The sequence below is a fragment of the Perognathus longimembris genome, chromosome 1 (genome assembly GCF_023159225.1).
Source record: "Perognathus longimembris pacificus isolate PPM17 chromosome 1, ASM2315922v1, whole genome shotgun sequence".
Classification (NCBI taxonomy): Eukaryota; Metazoa; Chordata; class Mammalia; order Rodentia; family Heteromyidae; genus Perognathus; species Perognathus longimembris.
Genome location: NC_063161.1, coordinates 146,458,503 through 146,474,908, shown reverse-complemented (window position 1 = coordinate 146,474,908; position 16,406 = coordinate 146,458,503). Strand labels below are relative to the sequence as shown.

Genomic DNA, 16,406 nt, shown 5'->3' with positions numbered 1-16,406 from the left:
TGTGCATGTACAAGGTCTGCCTCTCACACATCCTCTCTGGGCATGGTGCTGGCCAAGAACAAGCCTAATGACAAACAAACAATAGGAAGAATCATAGACATTTAAATCTTCACAGTTTCTAGACTTCAGCTCTTATCGCATTAGTTTTTCCTGCCACCTTTTTGTGTCTAAATGGATAAGTATAAGGTTTACTCCATCCAGGGGGATGGAGCTTGGGTTCAACTGTGGGAGAGTCAGTCACCCAGCCAGGCAGTGAGTCAGACCACTTACCAAATGTAGCATCTCTCTAAAGCAATGTGTGTCCTTGTTTCACCAGACACAACACAAACCCACCGAGACCTGCCTTGGAGACTCTCAGTGTCTTTGAACACCGATCGAGTAGATTGTGTCCACTTCTTTTTGCCAGTGCCCAGTGTGAGATAAATTCCTCTATTCTCCCCTCAACTGTAATTACTCTGACAGCTGTTATTTTCCTTCTCTTTCCTCTTCATCTATTTGTTTACTTAAACATCAGGAATTGGAGCAGTGCATCTAAATCTAGTTTCTCCTTCCTAATCCTGGGATAAATAAAAAAAACAGAGAAATAGTAACTTCAGGATACCCAATGGCAACTGATTTCCCTAGTCTGTTGTTTTCCAGAAGATCTTCCTCAGATCCCCCTTTCAACTAGTGTCAGGATGGATTGCTTAAAGCGTTACACTCTGGGAGATTCACAGCGAACAGTAGCATGTTCTATGAACTTCTGCAGGAGATAATCTTTTCACAGCATCAAATCTAGCATGCCCTGCAAACCCACAGATGCCTTTGGTTTTTGTTTGTTTTTCCTCAGAACCACTGTTAGTATGCCAGAAACCTATTCAGCTATAGAAATCCATGGAAATATTTGGGAATATTACAATTATTTTGTCTGCCACAACAGGTATAGGCACTTTCATGCTAGTAATGAGTTACAGCTGGTCTGAATGCACCCATTATCCCTTTCCCCAAGGTAACAATATTCATTTTCTCTTTAATTCATAAACATCTTTACTTAAATATGTAGGTTTTAAAGCCAAGAGCCAGTGGCTTGTGCCTGTAATTCTAGCTGCTTAGGAGGCTAAGATAAAAGGATCACAGTTCGAAGCCAGCCCAGTAAGGAAAGTCTATAAGGCTCTTATCTCCAGTTAACCACCAAAAAGTCAAAAGTGAAGCTAAAGTGGTGGAGTACTTGCTATCCTTGAGTATAAAAGCACTATCCTTGAGTATAAAAGGGCAGAGATAGGACCCAGGCCCTGAGTTCAAGTCCCAGGACTGGTGCATTCATGTGCTTACACACACACACACACACACACACACACACACACACACACACACACACGTATTAAGTCTCAGGAGAATATGGATGGCATCAGGAATAAGAAGATGATTTTTGCCATTAATGATTTGCTGAATCAAAGGTGGGATAGCTATGTTGGATGTAAGAGTAATTTTATGGTCATGGCACTTGATTTACTTTGTATAAAACAGCTTAGCTCAGTGTGGGGAAAAACAGGCTCTGGGTTATCAGTTATGGGTCTATGCAATTCTAGTTCTGTGTGCTTAACAGCCACCCTTAAGCACCTCCTCCCCTAAGACCTTAGGGTATCTCAAATACATTATGTCTAAGAATGTAACTCTTGATCTCCTTCACTCACTAAACAAATGCTAAAATCCCCATATTTCAGAGAAGGACCCTTCTCTCATTCCAATATTCAAACAAGAGATTAAGGAGTCAATAGACTGATCGGTTCCTTGTAAGTCCTTCATGCCCAATGTCCAACACATCATCAGGACTTGCTGGATCTCTCTTTAAAACTTACTTCAGCTTGATACATTTCTCTGCACAAATAACTACAATTTCTGCTATGGACTTTAACCATACACTCTAGACTCCCACACTTTTCTGCACCAAGCATCAGGAGCACTGTGACAAAATAACAGACCCAATTGCTGAAATCCCACTACTGAATGAATGCAAACCCCTCAACAGGGACCTTTAATCCTTCACAATCATATATAATCCAGAATTGTAGTGCTATCATTGAGGCTGGCATGCAGTAATCGCTCTTTATTAAATGAATGGTTGAATGAATGAATAAGAAGAAAATGATGACATCTACCCACAGAGCCTGGGCCTATCTTAAAACTTTCCCTGGAGTCAGTTTTCCTAGGTACAGAAGGAAGCTGTAAAGATACTCACTTTCTCTTTCAAGCTAGTTAGTGGTATATCAGTATGATCTGTGGAAATGCCGATGTGATTTTCTAGTGCTTAGCAGTCAACAGAGACCCTTCACTTTGTCAGAATGACAAAGGTTCCTGGAGACAACCAGCACTTGAAGAGCTGTTTCTGACTCTGGATATTCTTGGACTTGTCTAACCCTTATTGCTTATTTTAGTATTCTGAGAACCCGTATTTCATTCTGAGAGGTACTTGGCCTAAGACAGATGAGAGAGACGTCTCAGGTAGAGAATACCCTGCTTCCAGAAATAGATTGAAATTGTGCCCATTCTGCTGGCCTGAGTTAAGAACAGTGGTATTCATGCTGGGCTTGGAGAAATAGCCGCTCAGTACTGCCTGCTTCTCTCAGCTTGTGGGCAGAGTCTCCAAACATAACTGATATCATGTCAGGCAGGCGTAGGAGAAGGCCTTGCTCAGGAAAGGGTCCAGCTGGGATCATGCATTCAGCAACAGGTGACTGGAAAACTTCCCAAAGCCTCCTCCTTCTCTCTTTAAACCTTCAAAGAACGAAGGAAAAAAGTTGCCTGATGCTCTTTTCTTATTTCTGTAATTGTTTATTTTATTGCTATTGGAAACAAGAAAGAACAACTTTAAGAAATACTTTCTCCATTCATCAAGATACTACCTTGTTTGCTGCCAGCCAGTAACAATGTATATGCTCTACAGTTTGCCAGGCACAGCCTAGGCAGGGAGGTAGGTGGTTAGGCTAAATAAATATAAAACTTAGTTCTAACAAATGTTAACCTTGGACAACTAAAGGAATAATTACCTCTTTGAGTCTCAGTTTCCCTACCTAAAATTCTGGTATGCTAATCCCCACCTTATTGGTGGCTTACTGACAAGTACTAGACATATATGAGGTAGATTTTGGTAGTAGTGATGTTAGCACGATTGCTAGTGGATGGTATTCATAACTCAAGATCATGTGGGGATGTTTAACATAGTGGCTGAATTAGGCCCCACAAGAGAAGAAGATGGGTTGGTTTTTTGTTACCTATTTTATCTTCAGAACATGGCCTGATTCCCAGTACAGGGAGTACACTAAAGTAGCATTTGATAAATATATCAATGTGTAAGTGATGATTCAGAGCAGCCTTCTCATAAAGGCTAGTTCCCTCTTAACTCCCTACCTCACCCTGGATCCTAATAATAGCAGTGGACATGCAGGGAGGGCCGGCATTGAAATCTCAGTTTCACAGATAGGTCAAGAGAGGTGTGAAAGCACTAGAGATCAGAACTATCGTAGGTGTATTGACAGACACACCACAGACCAGGAATGTCCAGGAAATACTTGAATAGAGGCTCAATCAAGAAAGCCTAAGAGGAATGCCATTGAGAAGACACTTACCTGTCAAGTGAGCAAAGGACTTTTATTGTGTCAAACAGTAAGCAGTAACAACAGCTGGTGGTGCTGAAACTACTTAGCATTTTCACAATGCCAAAAGCTGTGTCCATTAAAATAGAAAAGACCACAGCTTATGACCTAGCAATTCTATTTCTCAGTATCAATCCTGGAGACATGATCACATGTTGCTGGGCTCACATGGAAGTTTGAACAAGAATACTTTCTGCAGTGTTTATGCCAAGAATAGAAGAGAAAGTAGAAAAGTATTGGTAAAGATGATTTACTGATGTTCACAGTAGAAAACTATATGAAACAATCTAAATGTCCATCATGAGAGATCTGACAAAATAACTTGGAATTTGTATGTTTTGTAGTTTAAAAAGAAGAAGGTATAAGAACCAAAGTTAAGAGATAATCAAATCACTTCATTCCCATACCAAAGCTCTACATTTGGTCTGTGATTGAGCATGCACTTCTGCCATGAATTACATACAGTAGGTATGTCTTCCTTCATCCATTTATTGGTGTTTATATGCATCCATTTGGTTTCCACTATCTGCATTGTGTCAAAAGTCTCCAGTGATCAAAGGCTGTTCATCCCTTAGGTCTGTGTAGATATCATTTCTGCTAGGGAGCCCTCCTTACCTCCTCAAGTTACATTAATACCCTTTCTGGTCTGCCCTATGGCCCACAGTGGTTCTTCTACATCAAATACTAAACTGTGCTCATGAAACAAGGGGCTAAGTCTGTATTATTTAGAGCTCTATGTTTCGTCCCAATCTAGCTGTGGCATGGGGCAGGCACCTAATAATATTCATTGAGTATGATTGTATTTGATTTTCACTATTGAACTGATGAATGGATGAACACACTATGGAAAAAAAAAGATTGGATGGATGGCTGACACGCATAAAAGAGTCACAAAAGGACCTGGGGCTTAGGGGAAAACTCTGCCTTAGAGCCATAGAAAGAGAATACGGGAGCCATCTGTAACTTCAGCTGACCCTGATTTAAGCTAAATGCTCCAACTCCTTTTCAGGCTCAATGTGGCATCATATATCAATCCTACCGAGATATGATCATACACAAATATGTGTGTCCTCTTTGTCTTCTGTTCTGTTTATTATTGCATTTTGAGTGGGCTACAAGGTAGCTGGGTTCAGATAAGCATCAAAAAGATGTTTTCTAAGCAAAGAGATTGACAAAGGAACTGAAATTATTGACCAACATGGGTGGTGGGCATGGGAATCCAGAGGGAAATAATTTGCAACTGACTTGTAAATTTAAGTCTGAGTTCTAAGAATGCCCACGTAGATCACATGACCATATCCTTTCCTTAGTTGTGTGTGTGTGTGTGTGTGTGTGTGTGTGTGTGTGTGTGTGTGTGTGTACATGCTCTGGTACTAGGGCTTGAATTCAGGCCCTTTTGATCTTGCCTGACTGTTTTGCTCAAGGCTGGCATGCTACCACTTGAGCCCCACTTCCCTTTTCACAGGTCTATTTGTTTCCTCCAAGAATTAGAGGGAATGCCAAGGAGGTGAGTTAAAACAGACAGAAGTTGTGTGTGCAGTTCAACAGGTCTGAATGTGAGAGAGACATAGAATAATACATTGGGATACACAAATAAGCCAATTTAGAGACCACACTTGTAAGGAAGATACTAACAATGGAGAGGCACTAAATTAAGCAATAAGACATATTTGCTAAGCTAGAGCATGAACAATTAAGAACACTGGGTTTGTCCTTAATAGATTTTTTTTTTTTTTTTGGCCAGTCCTGGGCCTTGGACTCAGGGCCTGAGCACTGTCCCTGACTTCTTCCCGCTCAAGGCTAGCACTCTGCCACTTGAGCCACAGCGCCGCTTCTGGCCGTTTTCTGTATATGTGGTGCTGGGGAATCGAACCTAGGGCCTCATGTATCCGAGGCAGGCACTCTTGCCACTAGGCTATATCCCCAGCCCTGTCCTTAATAGATTTAATGACATACAAAACCTAGTTTTGTCCTTTGATAGGTCTGTGAACACTGCTACCCACATCCCACCTCTGGAGTCTGAGGCTCTCATTTGCAATCTGAGGGAAGACTATGTTGGCTGCGGTTATCAATGGGAAGTAGTCAGCAGGTGCTTGATCTTCCTCATGCCTCCTTCAATACTAAACCCTTCTCTCCCTGCATTCCAGAGCCATTAAAAATATTTACTCAATGTCTGCTTTGTGCCTGAAATGGCTCCAGGGACCTGGAGCACATAGACAAAGAAACAGGCCAAAATCCAGTTTCTTGGAGAGTTTGTATTTTAGTTCTAAGTTTGGATCTCTGTTCCCACAAATTTATCAGATGATTCTGACTCTGTGTTTTACAGTGGCACTCTGTGCATGACGCTTTCTTTTCCAATAAAGTGGAAACAGTTGGGAAACTGACACTGGATCACCATGTTCTCCTATAATGCATAATCTCTAGTAGATGTCCAAGTGATAGTTGAATAAAGAGAGTGGGCTCAGTAGTGACAAGTAATCACAGTTCCTGGTTTAACGTAGGCTTTATACATGTTGGTCATCCATCTACTATATATTATAGCTACCTGTCTTCTATCCACTTATCATCTACTATATCTAGCTACCTGTCTGTGTATCTAGTCATCTATCTACCCATCTATCTGGGATTTTATTTTTGAGAGAAATCTAAAGATTTATGCAAGCCAACATGCACAGAGTGCTCAGAGAAAAGCTAGGTTGAGAAGCTTTTTTTTTATTATTATTATTTGTTTGCTTTTTCTTTCTCACAGCCAGGGCTGAAAGAAGTGCCTGTGTCCCAAGTGTTTCTGGAGCCTAAGGGCGAATCACTGTTGTTGATGAAAGACTCATTTCTTCTGAATTGTAATCTTGTCTTTTACCTGCAGTATCTAAATAGTGTTGACAGATTGGATATATTTCTCCGCAGGAAAATTTTGTCTTCAGATCATTTCCATAGGATGCCACATTGACAGTGGGGAGAAGGGTGCCACTTTGGAAGTAGATCTGTGTTTTAAGCCCAGTTATTCTGTTACCAGCTGTGCCAGATAAGAGAAATCACTTTGAATTTCAATTATCTTACCTGCCTCATAAACACCTCCTAGACTTTAGAAACAGTGAATGGTTGTTATTATTATGGTTTCCGGTCTGTACATTGCAGTAGGGCATCTAGAACCAGTGTGGAGACCCTGGGTACCAGTTCTTGCAGGCAGCCTCTGTTGGTTCCATTTCATTACGAGAAAGTATACAGGGTTTTTGTCACCAAGACCCTTTCTCTCTGTCTTGGCACAGAGGACAGCTTAGTGTACTGGCCCTTCATTTTATGGATGCAGAAAGTGAGGTCCAAATAGACAATTCAGTGACTCTTGCTGTGGTGTGATTAGCTAGTGAGTGGCAAAGTAGGAGCTTATCCCTTTTCCTTTGGAGTGTCAGTTCTCACTCAGTGAAGGGATTCTAGTTTAAAGGAGACTAGGGAGAGATACCATACTTCTTCCTTTCACTGGCCAAAAGTAATCATCTTCTAGGAGACTAGAAGCTTCCATGGGTTTAGCATAGAAAGTTCTCCTTTCATCAATGTCATACCTTGAAAACTAGTGTAGATAACAGGAAGAATAAATATTTCTGTTGAGAAAAAAATGAACACAAAGGTTAAAGGGAATCAAAGTAATGGGTTGAGTCAGGGAAAAGAAAAGCATTTTTTTCCTCACTCCCCTTTTTCCTCCAAAACAGACTTTATATAGAACTTGTATAGAAGCCAATTATTTGATAAAGAAAAGAATGTGAAAGCTGCAGAAATACGCACATGCATACACACACACACACACACACACACACACACACACACACACACACACATAGATGAAGACATATTTGTGGTGGGGTTCAGAACTCAAATTACCAAGAGATAAAGGACATGAATTATTGAGTTGAATCAAAATGGTGAGTTTTCCTTTTTTCCCAGAGATTTAGAGAATGGGTCAGGAAGCCCAGCTTGTCCTAAGTCACCAATAAACTCCTTAGGACTTGGGAGAATTAAACTCTTGAGACGCTGAGTAAGTTAGTATCTCAGTCTAGCCCTTGTACCTGTCACAAATTAGAGATTATAAAAAAAAGTGTTTGCTGAACATGTGAAGGAATGAATATTACATAAAGCTGTGTGTTGAATAATGATGATTTTGAAAGTGTGGGTATAGGAATTGATGGGGTAATTTCAATGAAGTCAACCTGAATGCGTTTAGGAAAGCTATCTTTATAGGTCCCACTTCCCAGTATAGTCTCTTGCCACATCAAATGGTCACCACATGTACTTGCAAACTCAGTGAGTTGTTTTGAGACTGAAGGAAAGCTTAGAGACATTGTGGCCTTTATGGGACATCGAGAGCAGTGGCCATTAAGTGTTGACCAGGACCAGAACCATCTGGAGGGTTCCTCCACACAGAATTTCTGATTCAGTAGGTTGGGCCAGGATCAGAGAATTGGGCCTTTCTAAGTTCCCAAGTGATCTCAGTGCTGCTGGTCTGAAGCTACACCTTAAGAAGTTGCTTTAATGTAGGGGATCTGAAACTTAATTGTACATTATAATCACGTGGTGAGACTGTACAAGTCAAAACAGTATCTAGGAAGAGAGCAGTAGGAATGGAGGGAGAGAGTTAGACAATTACAAAACACCCCAAAGTTTTGTGATGTTCAACCCAAATTTGAGAAATACCACTGTAATACAATCTCTTTCTTGTAGAGTTGAGGCATTTAAAGACCATAAAGAATTAGTGATTCAGCTCAGGTCATAGAGTAAGTTAGTGACTTCTCTGAAAACAGAATGCAAGGTGCTTTTATGTGTATGTAATCTCTGGTATAATACTCTTACTAAGCCATGTTAGCTCTCACAGGTACACAAATCAAGACCAAAGAAAAAAACGAAAGCTGTATTTAAACTGAGGTTTAAAAATATCTATTATTTCTTTCTTCCATTGTTTTATAAAGAAATTTTAACTGTATGCATATTTATAGGCATTTACCACTCCAGACAAGCGAGGAAATGGGAGAGACAGGGTTATAGAATATTTTCAAGGCAAGATGATCCTTTACATTTTAAGTGCATTCTCAAACACAAGCTGAGTGGTCCCTGTGAGTTCTAAAACAGATGTTCTTCATCTCTGATTCAAGGCATGGATGAGGATTTGCTAGAGATGTGCACATTAATTGCTGGCACGTAAGAGGAAGTGCTGGTAAAGTGTTTGAAAGTGGTTCTGTCTCTTAAAAGATTAAAAGTTTCCTTTCAGAACTTGGTTTCCATTAATGATTGGCTTGGTAAATATTTTCAAGTAGAGCAAAGATTGTGTCTTGTATCATCTGAGACCCACACAAAGAGCCACAGAAGGCATTATCCAAACTATAGACTTCAAAAGTTTCATTATACAGAGGAGAAATTAAGGCTTAGTGAAATGGATCAATTTATGCAACATTACTAAGTAGACCAACTGGGACCAGACATATAATGTCTGAGTTTCCCTATCAATCTCCCTTGAACATAGTAAGTGTTCAGTAAGTTTGGCAATAGACTGCATAGAGTCTTGGTAGCCAAATAATATAGCTAAAGCTCTATCATTTTTAAAAATTAAAGCAAAAAACTGGACTCACATCCTTGATTGGATACAAGTTCAGTGTACCTGATTAGGAGGGAAAAGGGAATTCCAACACTGATCTCACCCCTTTCTTTTTTTTTTTTTTTTTGGCCACTCCTGGGCCTTGAACTCAGGGCCTGAGCACTGTCCCTGGCTTCTTCCCGCTCAAGGCTAGCACTCTGCCACTTGAGCCACAGCGCCGCTTCTGGCCGTTTTCTGTATATGTGGTGCTGGGGAATCGAACCTAGGGCCTCGTGTATCCGAGGCAGGCACTCTTGCCACTAGGCTATATCCCCAGCCCTGATCTCACCCCTTTCTAACTGTGTGACCTCAGAAGAGCGAATTGCTATTTCTAAACCTCAGTTTTCTTCTCTGTAAAATGATAATGATCACAGGCTGTGTTTGTGGAAAGGATGAAATAATGAAAAGGTAGAGACTAGTGGGTTTTTTGTTTTTGTTTTTGATCAGTCACAGGGCTTGAACTCAAGGTCTGGGTATTGTCCTTGAGCCTTTGTGCTGAAGGTTAGCACTTTGAGCCACAGTGCCACTTCCAGCTTTCTGGTGGTTAACTGGGGATAAGAGTCTCATGATTGCCCAGCCTGGGCTAGCTTTGAACCACAATCCTTAGATCCCAGCCTCCTGAGTAGCTAGGATTATAGGCAGGAGCCACCAGCACTCAGCTATGATGTAGACTTTTATCCAATTGTCCAGTAGACAGATGTTATAGTTTGGATTTACAAGCACATATATTGAAGACATGATCACTAATATAGCAGTCAAAGTTGGAACCGCTGGGAAGTGACTGAATTGTGAGGACATAGACCTCATTTATGAATTCATGAATTGTTATTAAAGCAAACTCTGTTAGCTGCCTGGAACCCATGACGTAAGTGGGTGTCTATCACGTCCTTTTTTTTAGCCATGATGTCCAGCTTTACTAAAGGCTCCCAGTGATAGATAGGATCAAGTATCCAGGAGGTGAAACCTCTGAAACTTGAAGACAAAACAAAATTTTACTTTTTAAAGTTGCTTTTCCTTGAGTATTTTCCCACAGTGAATGAAAGCTATCACATAGGAAAATAGCTAATGGTTTCAGCTGGTAGTTGCCTTCTAGGTAATACAATAAATCCTGAAGAGATTTAGGAAGCAGTGGTGGAAAGTAGCTTGAGAACGCAATATAAAACGTAAGCACTACCTCAGAGAAACGGTAGTGAGCACCCCTCCAATAATCATGAAATTCCACAGCTACAAAGAACATTAAGAACATTCAACATTAAAGGCATCGGGACCTATTTCCTACCTCAGATGGAAGACAAAAACAAGAGTTGTGAATAGGCATGCCTAGATTTTCATGCATGTATCGAGGGGGGTGATCAACTCCCAGTCAACCCTCTCTAATTTTACTCCCTTTTCCATTCACTGGGAACTGTAATGTCCGCATTTTGACTTACTACAAAAAGAAAATCATAAGGAAACCTTAATTATTCCTATTTTATTACTTTTTTGGGTGTGTGTGATAGCATGGTTTGCATTTAAGTCTTCACATTTGCTCTGTAAGTGGCTTACCATTTGACCTGGAACTGCTTTTCTGTTTCACTAGTAATCAATGACTTTCTCATTGCTATTCACCTACAACTTCTTTTAGGTATTGTTGGAAAGACTAGGTTTCAGAGAGGTAAGTGAGACAAAGCATCAAACAATGGAGTTGCCACACTATATTGAAATGGGGCCATTACTACCTTACCACTTCCCAGTTCAGTCTTAAGATGATTCAACCCTGAATATGGAGATACAATCCCCTAGATATGACTCTGTCAGTGACGGACCTCCTCCTGCAGCCCAGGCTTTTCTGCAACCTCTCACGTCCCTGAGTAGCCCATCCACTGAATCAACTCTCAAGAGGACAAATGTACTTACGTGTCCATGAATCTTCTATTGAGGTGTAGGAGGGAGGCTGCCTCAGCCTGGAGGGGAGGGTCTCGAACCACCTTATACTGCAGAGGCTTACACTCCAAGCAGAATGGGGTGTCAGCAATGGAAGTCAGCATTGCTGCATCAATCTCCAGATGTTCATCCAGCGTGTAGATTTGAATACCACGAATCTCTTCACCCACATCCCGGACTCTAATGGTCAGTGGGATATCACAGAACACATTCTGAGGACCCAAGGAGATGTTCTTTCCACTGACAGTCAAGAGTTTTATGTCATTGACAGCGCCACTGGAATCCCAGTCCGTAGAGACAAAGGTCACCCAGAGGGTTAGAGACTCAGGAATTAAGGGGTAGCGGAATTCCAGCTCGAGGTAGCATCCTTGTGGCTCTGGGCAGGCTGGAGGGACTGTGTGTGGGTTGACCGCTGAATTTGGGCTCCACGTGCGGACACTGGACTTACAGGGTTGTTCAACATCTGGATGACCTATGGAAATGAGAAGAGGGAATGATTTCCTGAGGAAAGACCTGCATTCTAGTCCTCTGGATTTCCTACAGACCTCAGAAGAGGTTGGTTTGATGAGAACTTAGACAGAGATAATGGAAAAAGGGGATTCTCAATGTCTTGGTAAAATTATGAACACTCAACTCATTCCTGTCACTGCAAATAAGAACTCAGATGAGTCCTTGGACATTTGATAAACACTGCATTCAAAGCCTCTATTGAGTCAGTATCTAAACTTTCCTTCCCTACCTCCTATTTGCTGACTAACAAAGATAAATTAGACACACAATTGCAAAATATCCTTATTCAACACTTGTTCGGTTCTTGCAAGAACTTATTTCAGCAATAAAGAAAAAATAATGTTAAAGACAACAGAGTGAATTGAACAAGTTCATACACATTGAAGTGTTAGGTTCAGCATTAGAACTCAGTTTGGTCTCCTTCAGAAATCCCTAAACTATTCTTCTTCCTGTTAGATGCACGAACTACAAAAATAAATTAGTAATACACACGACACTGGTACAACTTTTCTGAACTAGCAGGAGCATCAAAGAATCACTCAGCAAAGAGGCAGTAAGCAATGAAAGCATTGACCACTTGGGATGAGGGTCTGGGAGGACCATGAATGATAGAACTGGAAAACAGCACTGGAATCATATCTTTCCTCTCCACCCCCTTCCCTACATGAGCTCATTGTATACCATTGAACTTCAGTGCGTTCTGTCCAGTCTGACTCAGGGAGGGGGAGTGGATGAGAAGAGAAGGAAGGACGCATCCTGCTTCTCTTTCCCTAGGGAAAGGATGCCTCATCCTCACTGATCTCAGCCAGCAGAGTTTTGAATTTTTCTCTGATGAGGTCACATCTAGACCTTCAGAGAGAGAGAGGAGAGAGAGCGAGAGAGAGAGAGAGAGAGAGAGAGAGAGAGAGAGAGAGAGAGAGAGAGAGAGAGAGAGAGAGAGAGAGCGCTCTTGTTTTGTTGAGAAAAGGAAGCAGGATTCAGTGTGGCAATTGACCCTGATTTGTGGAAGGAAGTCAAGCGAGAGGTAAAGATCATGGGGCAGGAAACATAGGAGAATCTCAAGTTATCATGTTCAGTTTGTCTTCGTTATCAAGTGGTTGGTAGTGTGGGTTGGTGGGGGTGAAAATCCTGGGTATTTATAAAGTGCAAGGGGGGAAATTTATCTTTCCTTGAATGTTGCTTTGTGGTATAATGTTATGGGGCAGCAGGAATCAACACAATATAAATAGTGGAAAGCCATTTGGGATAGGAAGGCTATTCTAAGGAAAGCAGTAAATACCCTTACTTTCTTGCATCTACCCAGACAAAGGAGGAGGAAAGTCACTGAGTAGAAATGAAGATGGAGATGATGTAAAGGAGGAAAGAAAAATGCTCATTCTCTCTTAGATATAATGCATCCCTGACCAAAAAGACATGGATATGATCCTGAAATAGCATTCAAACACATATAAAGAAGAAAAGGCCAATATTTATGAGGGAAACCTGTACCCCCATATATATTGCACCACTTTTAAGGGGATAGAATCAGCCTAGGTGTCCAACAATTGAAAGATTTAGACTGGGTCAAGCCATTTTTTACAGAAAGTTTCTACCTTGAGGCAACCCTTAGCTTGAGTGAGACATATGGGAAGAATTCCCTTCCTTACTAAATTTCTGACTCTCTTATCCTAGGGCATAGTGCAGGCACATATATCACTTATTCATTTAGTAAATGGTATCAAAGAATCAGCCTACAATATTTCAAACATGTTCTTAGTCATGTGTTGATTCATCTGACTGTCATCAAAGTCCTGTAAGGCAGTTGACATTTTGGGTGTATATTTTGTAGGTCTATCTCACCCAAGGTCACACAGATTTTGCTTATTAGAGAGCTCTGTCTAAAGAGATTGCACATAGCAGATGTCCCATTGACATTTATTCAACAAAGAACCTTCTCTCTTGTAATATTCAATTAGAAAAGAAGTCATACTATGAGCTATTGGAGCTAACATCTAAAGGTAAGTGCCAGGTGAACATTCCACCCCTTGGCGGGCTATCTATTGGAACTGGCAAGGGATAAAGTGGTATTTCTCCCTTCTCTGAAGAAAACCACTGTCTGCGGCAAGAAAGCCACAGGAGAACAAAGAGGACAAATGTGTCTGGCTCACCCTTCCTCTCTGGTTTCTTGTTCATCCACAAGGAGACCAAATGGTTTTCAACAGACAGGGAGATGAATCTGGTCATTATGCTCAAGAAGGTAAACAGGAATAGGAATTTTTAGCTAAACTTGTCGTGTTATTAGAGAATGATTGTTATAAAAGAAAGAGCCATCAGAAACACAGAGGCACCCCCTATGACCCAGAAACCCCACTTTTGGGTATTTAACCAAAGGATCACAAAAAAGGCCATACTAAAGACACCAGCACAATCATATTCATTACAGCATTATTTACCATAGCTAAATATGGAACCAACCCAGATGCCCCTCAGTGGATAAATGGATAAAGAAATTGTGATATATATATAGTGGAATTTTATGCTTCTATCAGAAAGAATGGCATTGCTCCATTCAAAAGGAAATGGAAAAGCTTGGAAAAAATTATACTAAGTGAAGTGAGGCAGACCCAAAGAAAGATAGACTCTATGATTTCCATCAATGGTAATTAGTATATGTCTAGGACAGTCCTAGCAGATGATTACAATAGCTCAATAACTATGAACATATGATCAAATAAGATGATGCTAAGGGAAATGAACTCCAAGATATGGAAACAAGTAAGTCTATCACTGTTGTTATTTCTGACATACGTGAAATTATTTCTTTTTTGTTTTATTTACCTTCTCTATGGTTTATCCCCTGCTGTCACTGTATTATGTATGTATATACGTATAATATATAAAATATATGTTTGTCCGAATTAAGCAAGGGAAGAGGAACATCAAAATGGTGAGACACAGGGTAAAAGGTTAACCAATGCAACAACAATACTTACAAGACAATATGTTTTAAACTAACTGTACAACTCCGGGGGGGGAGGGGAATTGGAGAGGAGGGAAGGTGGAAGAAAAATGAGGGAGGAGGTAACAAGTTTGATAAATAATCTACACACTACCTTACATTTGTAACTGTAACCCCTCTGTACATCACCTTGACAACACTTTTTTTTTTTAAGCAAGTTCCCTCAGGACCCTGGGATCCAACCCATTAGTAAACAGGAATCCCTTTAATAATACTAGGCTTCATGAACTGACCATGGTCCATGTGTAGGCACTGTGCCAAGCACATTACATGCCTCACCTCTTTTTACCCTGGCAGTGAGTATGTGACGCAGGCCTTCTGAAACTTATTTTACTGAAGAGGAAACCAAGCCTCAGATGGGTAAGCAAGTCTCTAGTGGGGAGTAGAAGATTATATGATATACTGTTGGTCCAGGCAGTGTGCCAGACTTTGAAGCCATGGAAGTTGGGTCAAAATGTCAACTATTCAGCTTCTGATTGTGTCACCTGCTGTAATGATCCCTACCTCACAGGGCAGCTATAAAATGCAAATCAATGAGATCTTTAATAGATGCTGAAAAATATGTTTGGCCTTGTTCTAGAAGGGAAGAAGGTACTAATAGGAAAATTTTGTTTGGAGGAAGCATTCCAAGCAAAGAGAACAGTAGAGAAGGCAGCTAAATTAAGATGAGTATAGTTTTGAGTACAAGAGAAAAGCAAGTGCTGAGGCTGGAAGCTAATAGAATACACATTTCATTTCACTGCATTAATACATTGCATTGCATTTCACTACATTTCAATGCATTAAGAAAATCAAATTTTACTAAGCTAAATGAAAATATTAGAAATTTTAAGTAAAGAATTTATCTTTTAGAAAAACCACTGGAGACACTGATACTGTCCATCCATCTAGATCAATCTATCTGTTTGTCTGCCTGCCTGCCTGCCTTCCTATCTATCTGTCTGTCTGTCTGTCTGTTTGTCTATCTACCAACCAATCCACCCACTTGTCTAGGTATTCAAATAAATATTACTGCACATAAGGCTTATGTCCTGAGTTAGGCTAGCCCCTGGGGATAAGGGTTTCCAGATAATATGCTTTCTGCCCTCATGGAGTTTTTCATCTAGTAAGATAGGTTAAGAGATTCTCAAACCAAGGCAGACAGTACATACCTGTGTGTTAAACAAAGGGATAATAAGAGATTATGGGTTAGAGTTTCTAAGGAGGAAATTTGGACACAGCTAAGAGAATAAACGTATGGTTGTAAGAGAGGGGAAAGAGTTGTGAGAAGGAAACAGAGTAAAATGAAGAAAGGAGGAGAGGGAGAGGGGATAAAGAAGGTAGAGAATAAAAAGAAGGGGATAGGAGGAGACTTCCAAAGGTCCTGCTACTTCAGTATTTATATTTCCTTTTGTATATACATAGTAACTAAATGAAAGTTCCCTGTTTAGAAAAGCTGTTCACCACAAAAGGGATACAGATGTATGTAGAATATGTTTCTACACACTTCTATGGTTCCCAATGTACATCTATGAAGATCAACACAGACACCTATGATAGGTCTACGTGAATATGCCCTGCATCTGGTAATGTGAACACAAGCTTGGTGCTAAGGTTTTCCCCAGAGGCACAGTTCATCCACTTGAACTATTTTGGAAAGACAATGGAGAAAGCCCTCACACAAATAAGAAAAACGAATAAACAAAAACAGTACCATGTGTTAATCTCTCTTGGACAAACTGAATAC

General features: G+C 40.6%; 1 protein-coding gene across 1 annotated transcript in view; it reads right to left on the bottom strand.

Moving 5' to 3' along the window:
- Positions 1-16,406, bottom strand: part of Pappa (pappalysin 1) — a 226,571-nt gene that overhangs the window by 136,513 nt on the left and 73,652 nt on the right. Inside the window, exon 7 of the mRNA XM_048340520.1 lies at positions 11,146-11,644. Coding sequence (XP_048196477.1) covers positions 11,146-11,644 — 499 coding nt within the window. The remainder of the gene's footprint in view (positions 1-11,145; positions 11,645-16,406) is intronic.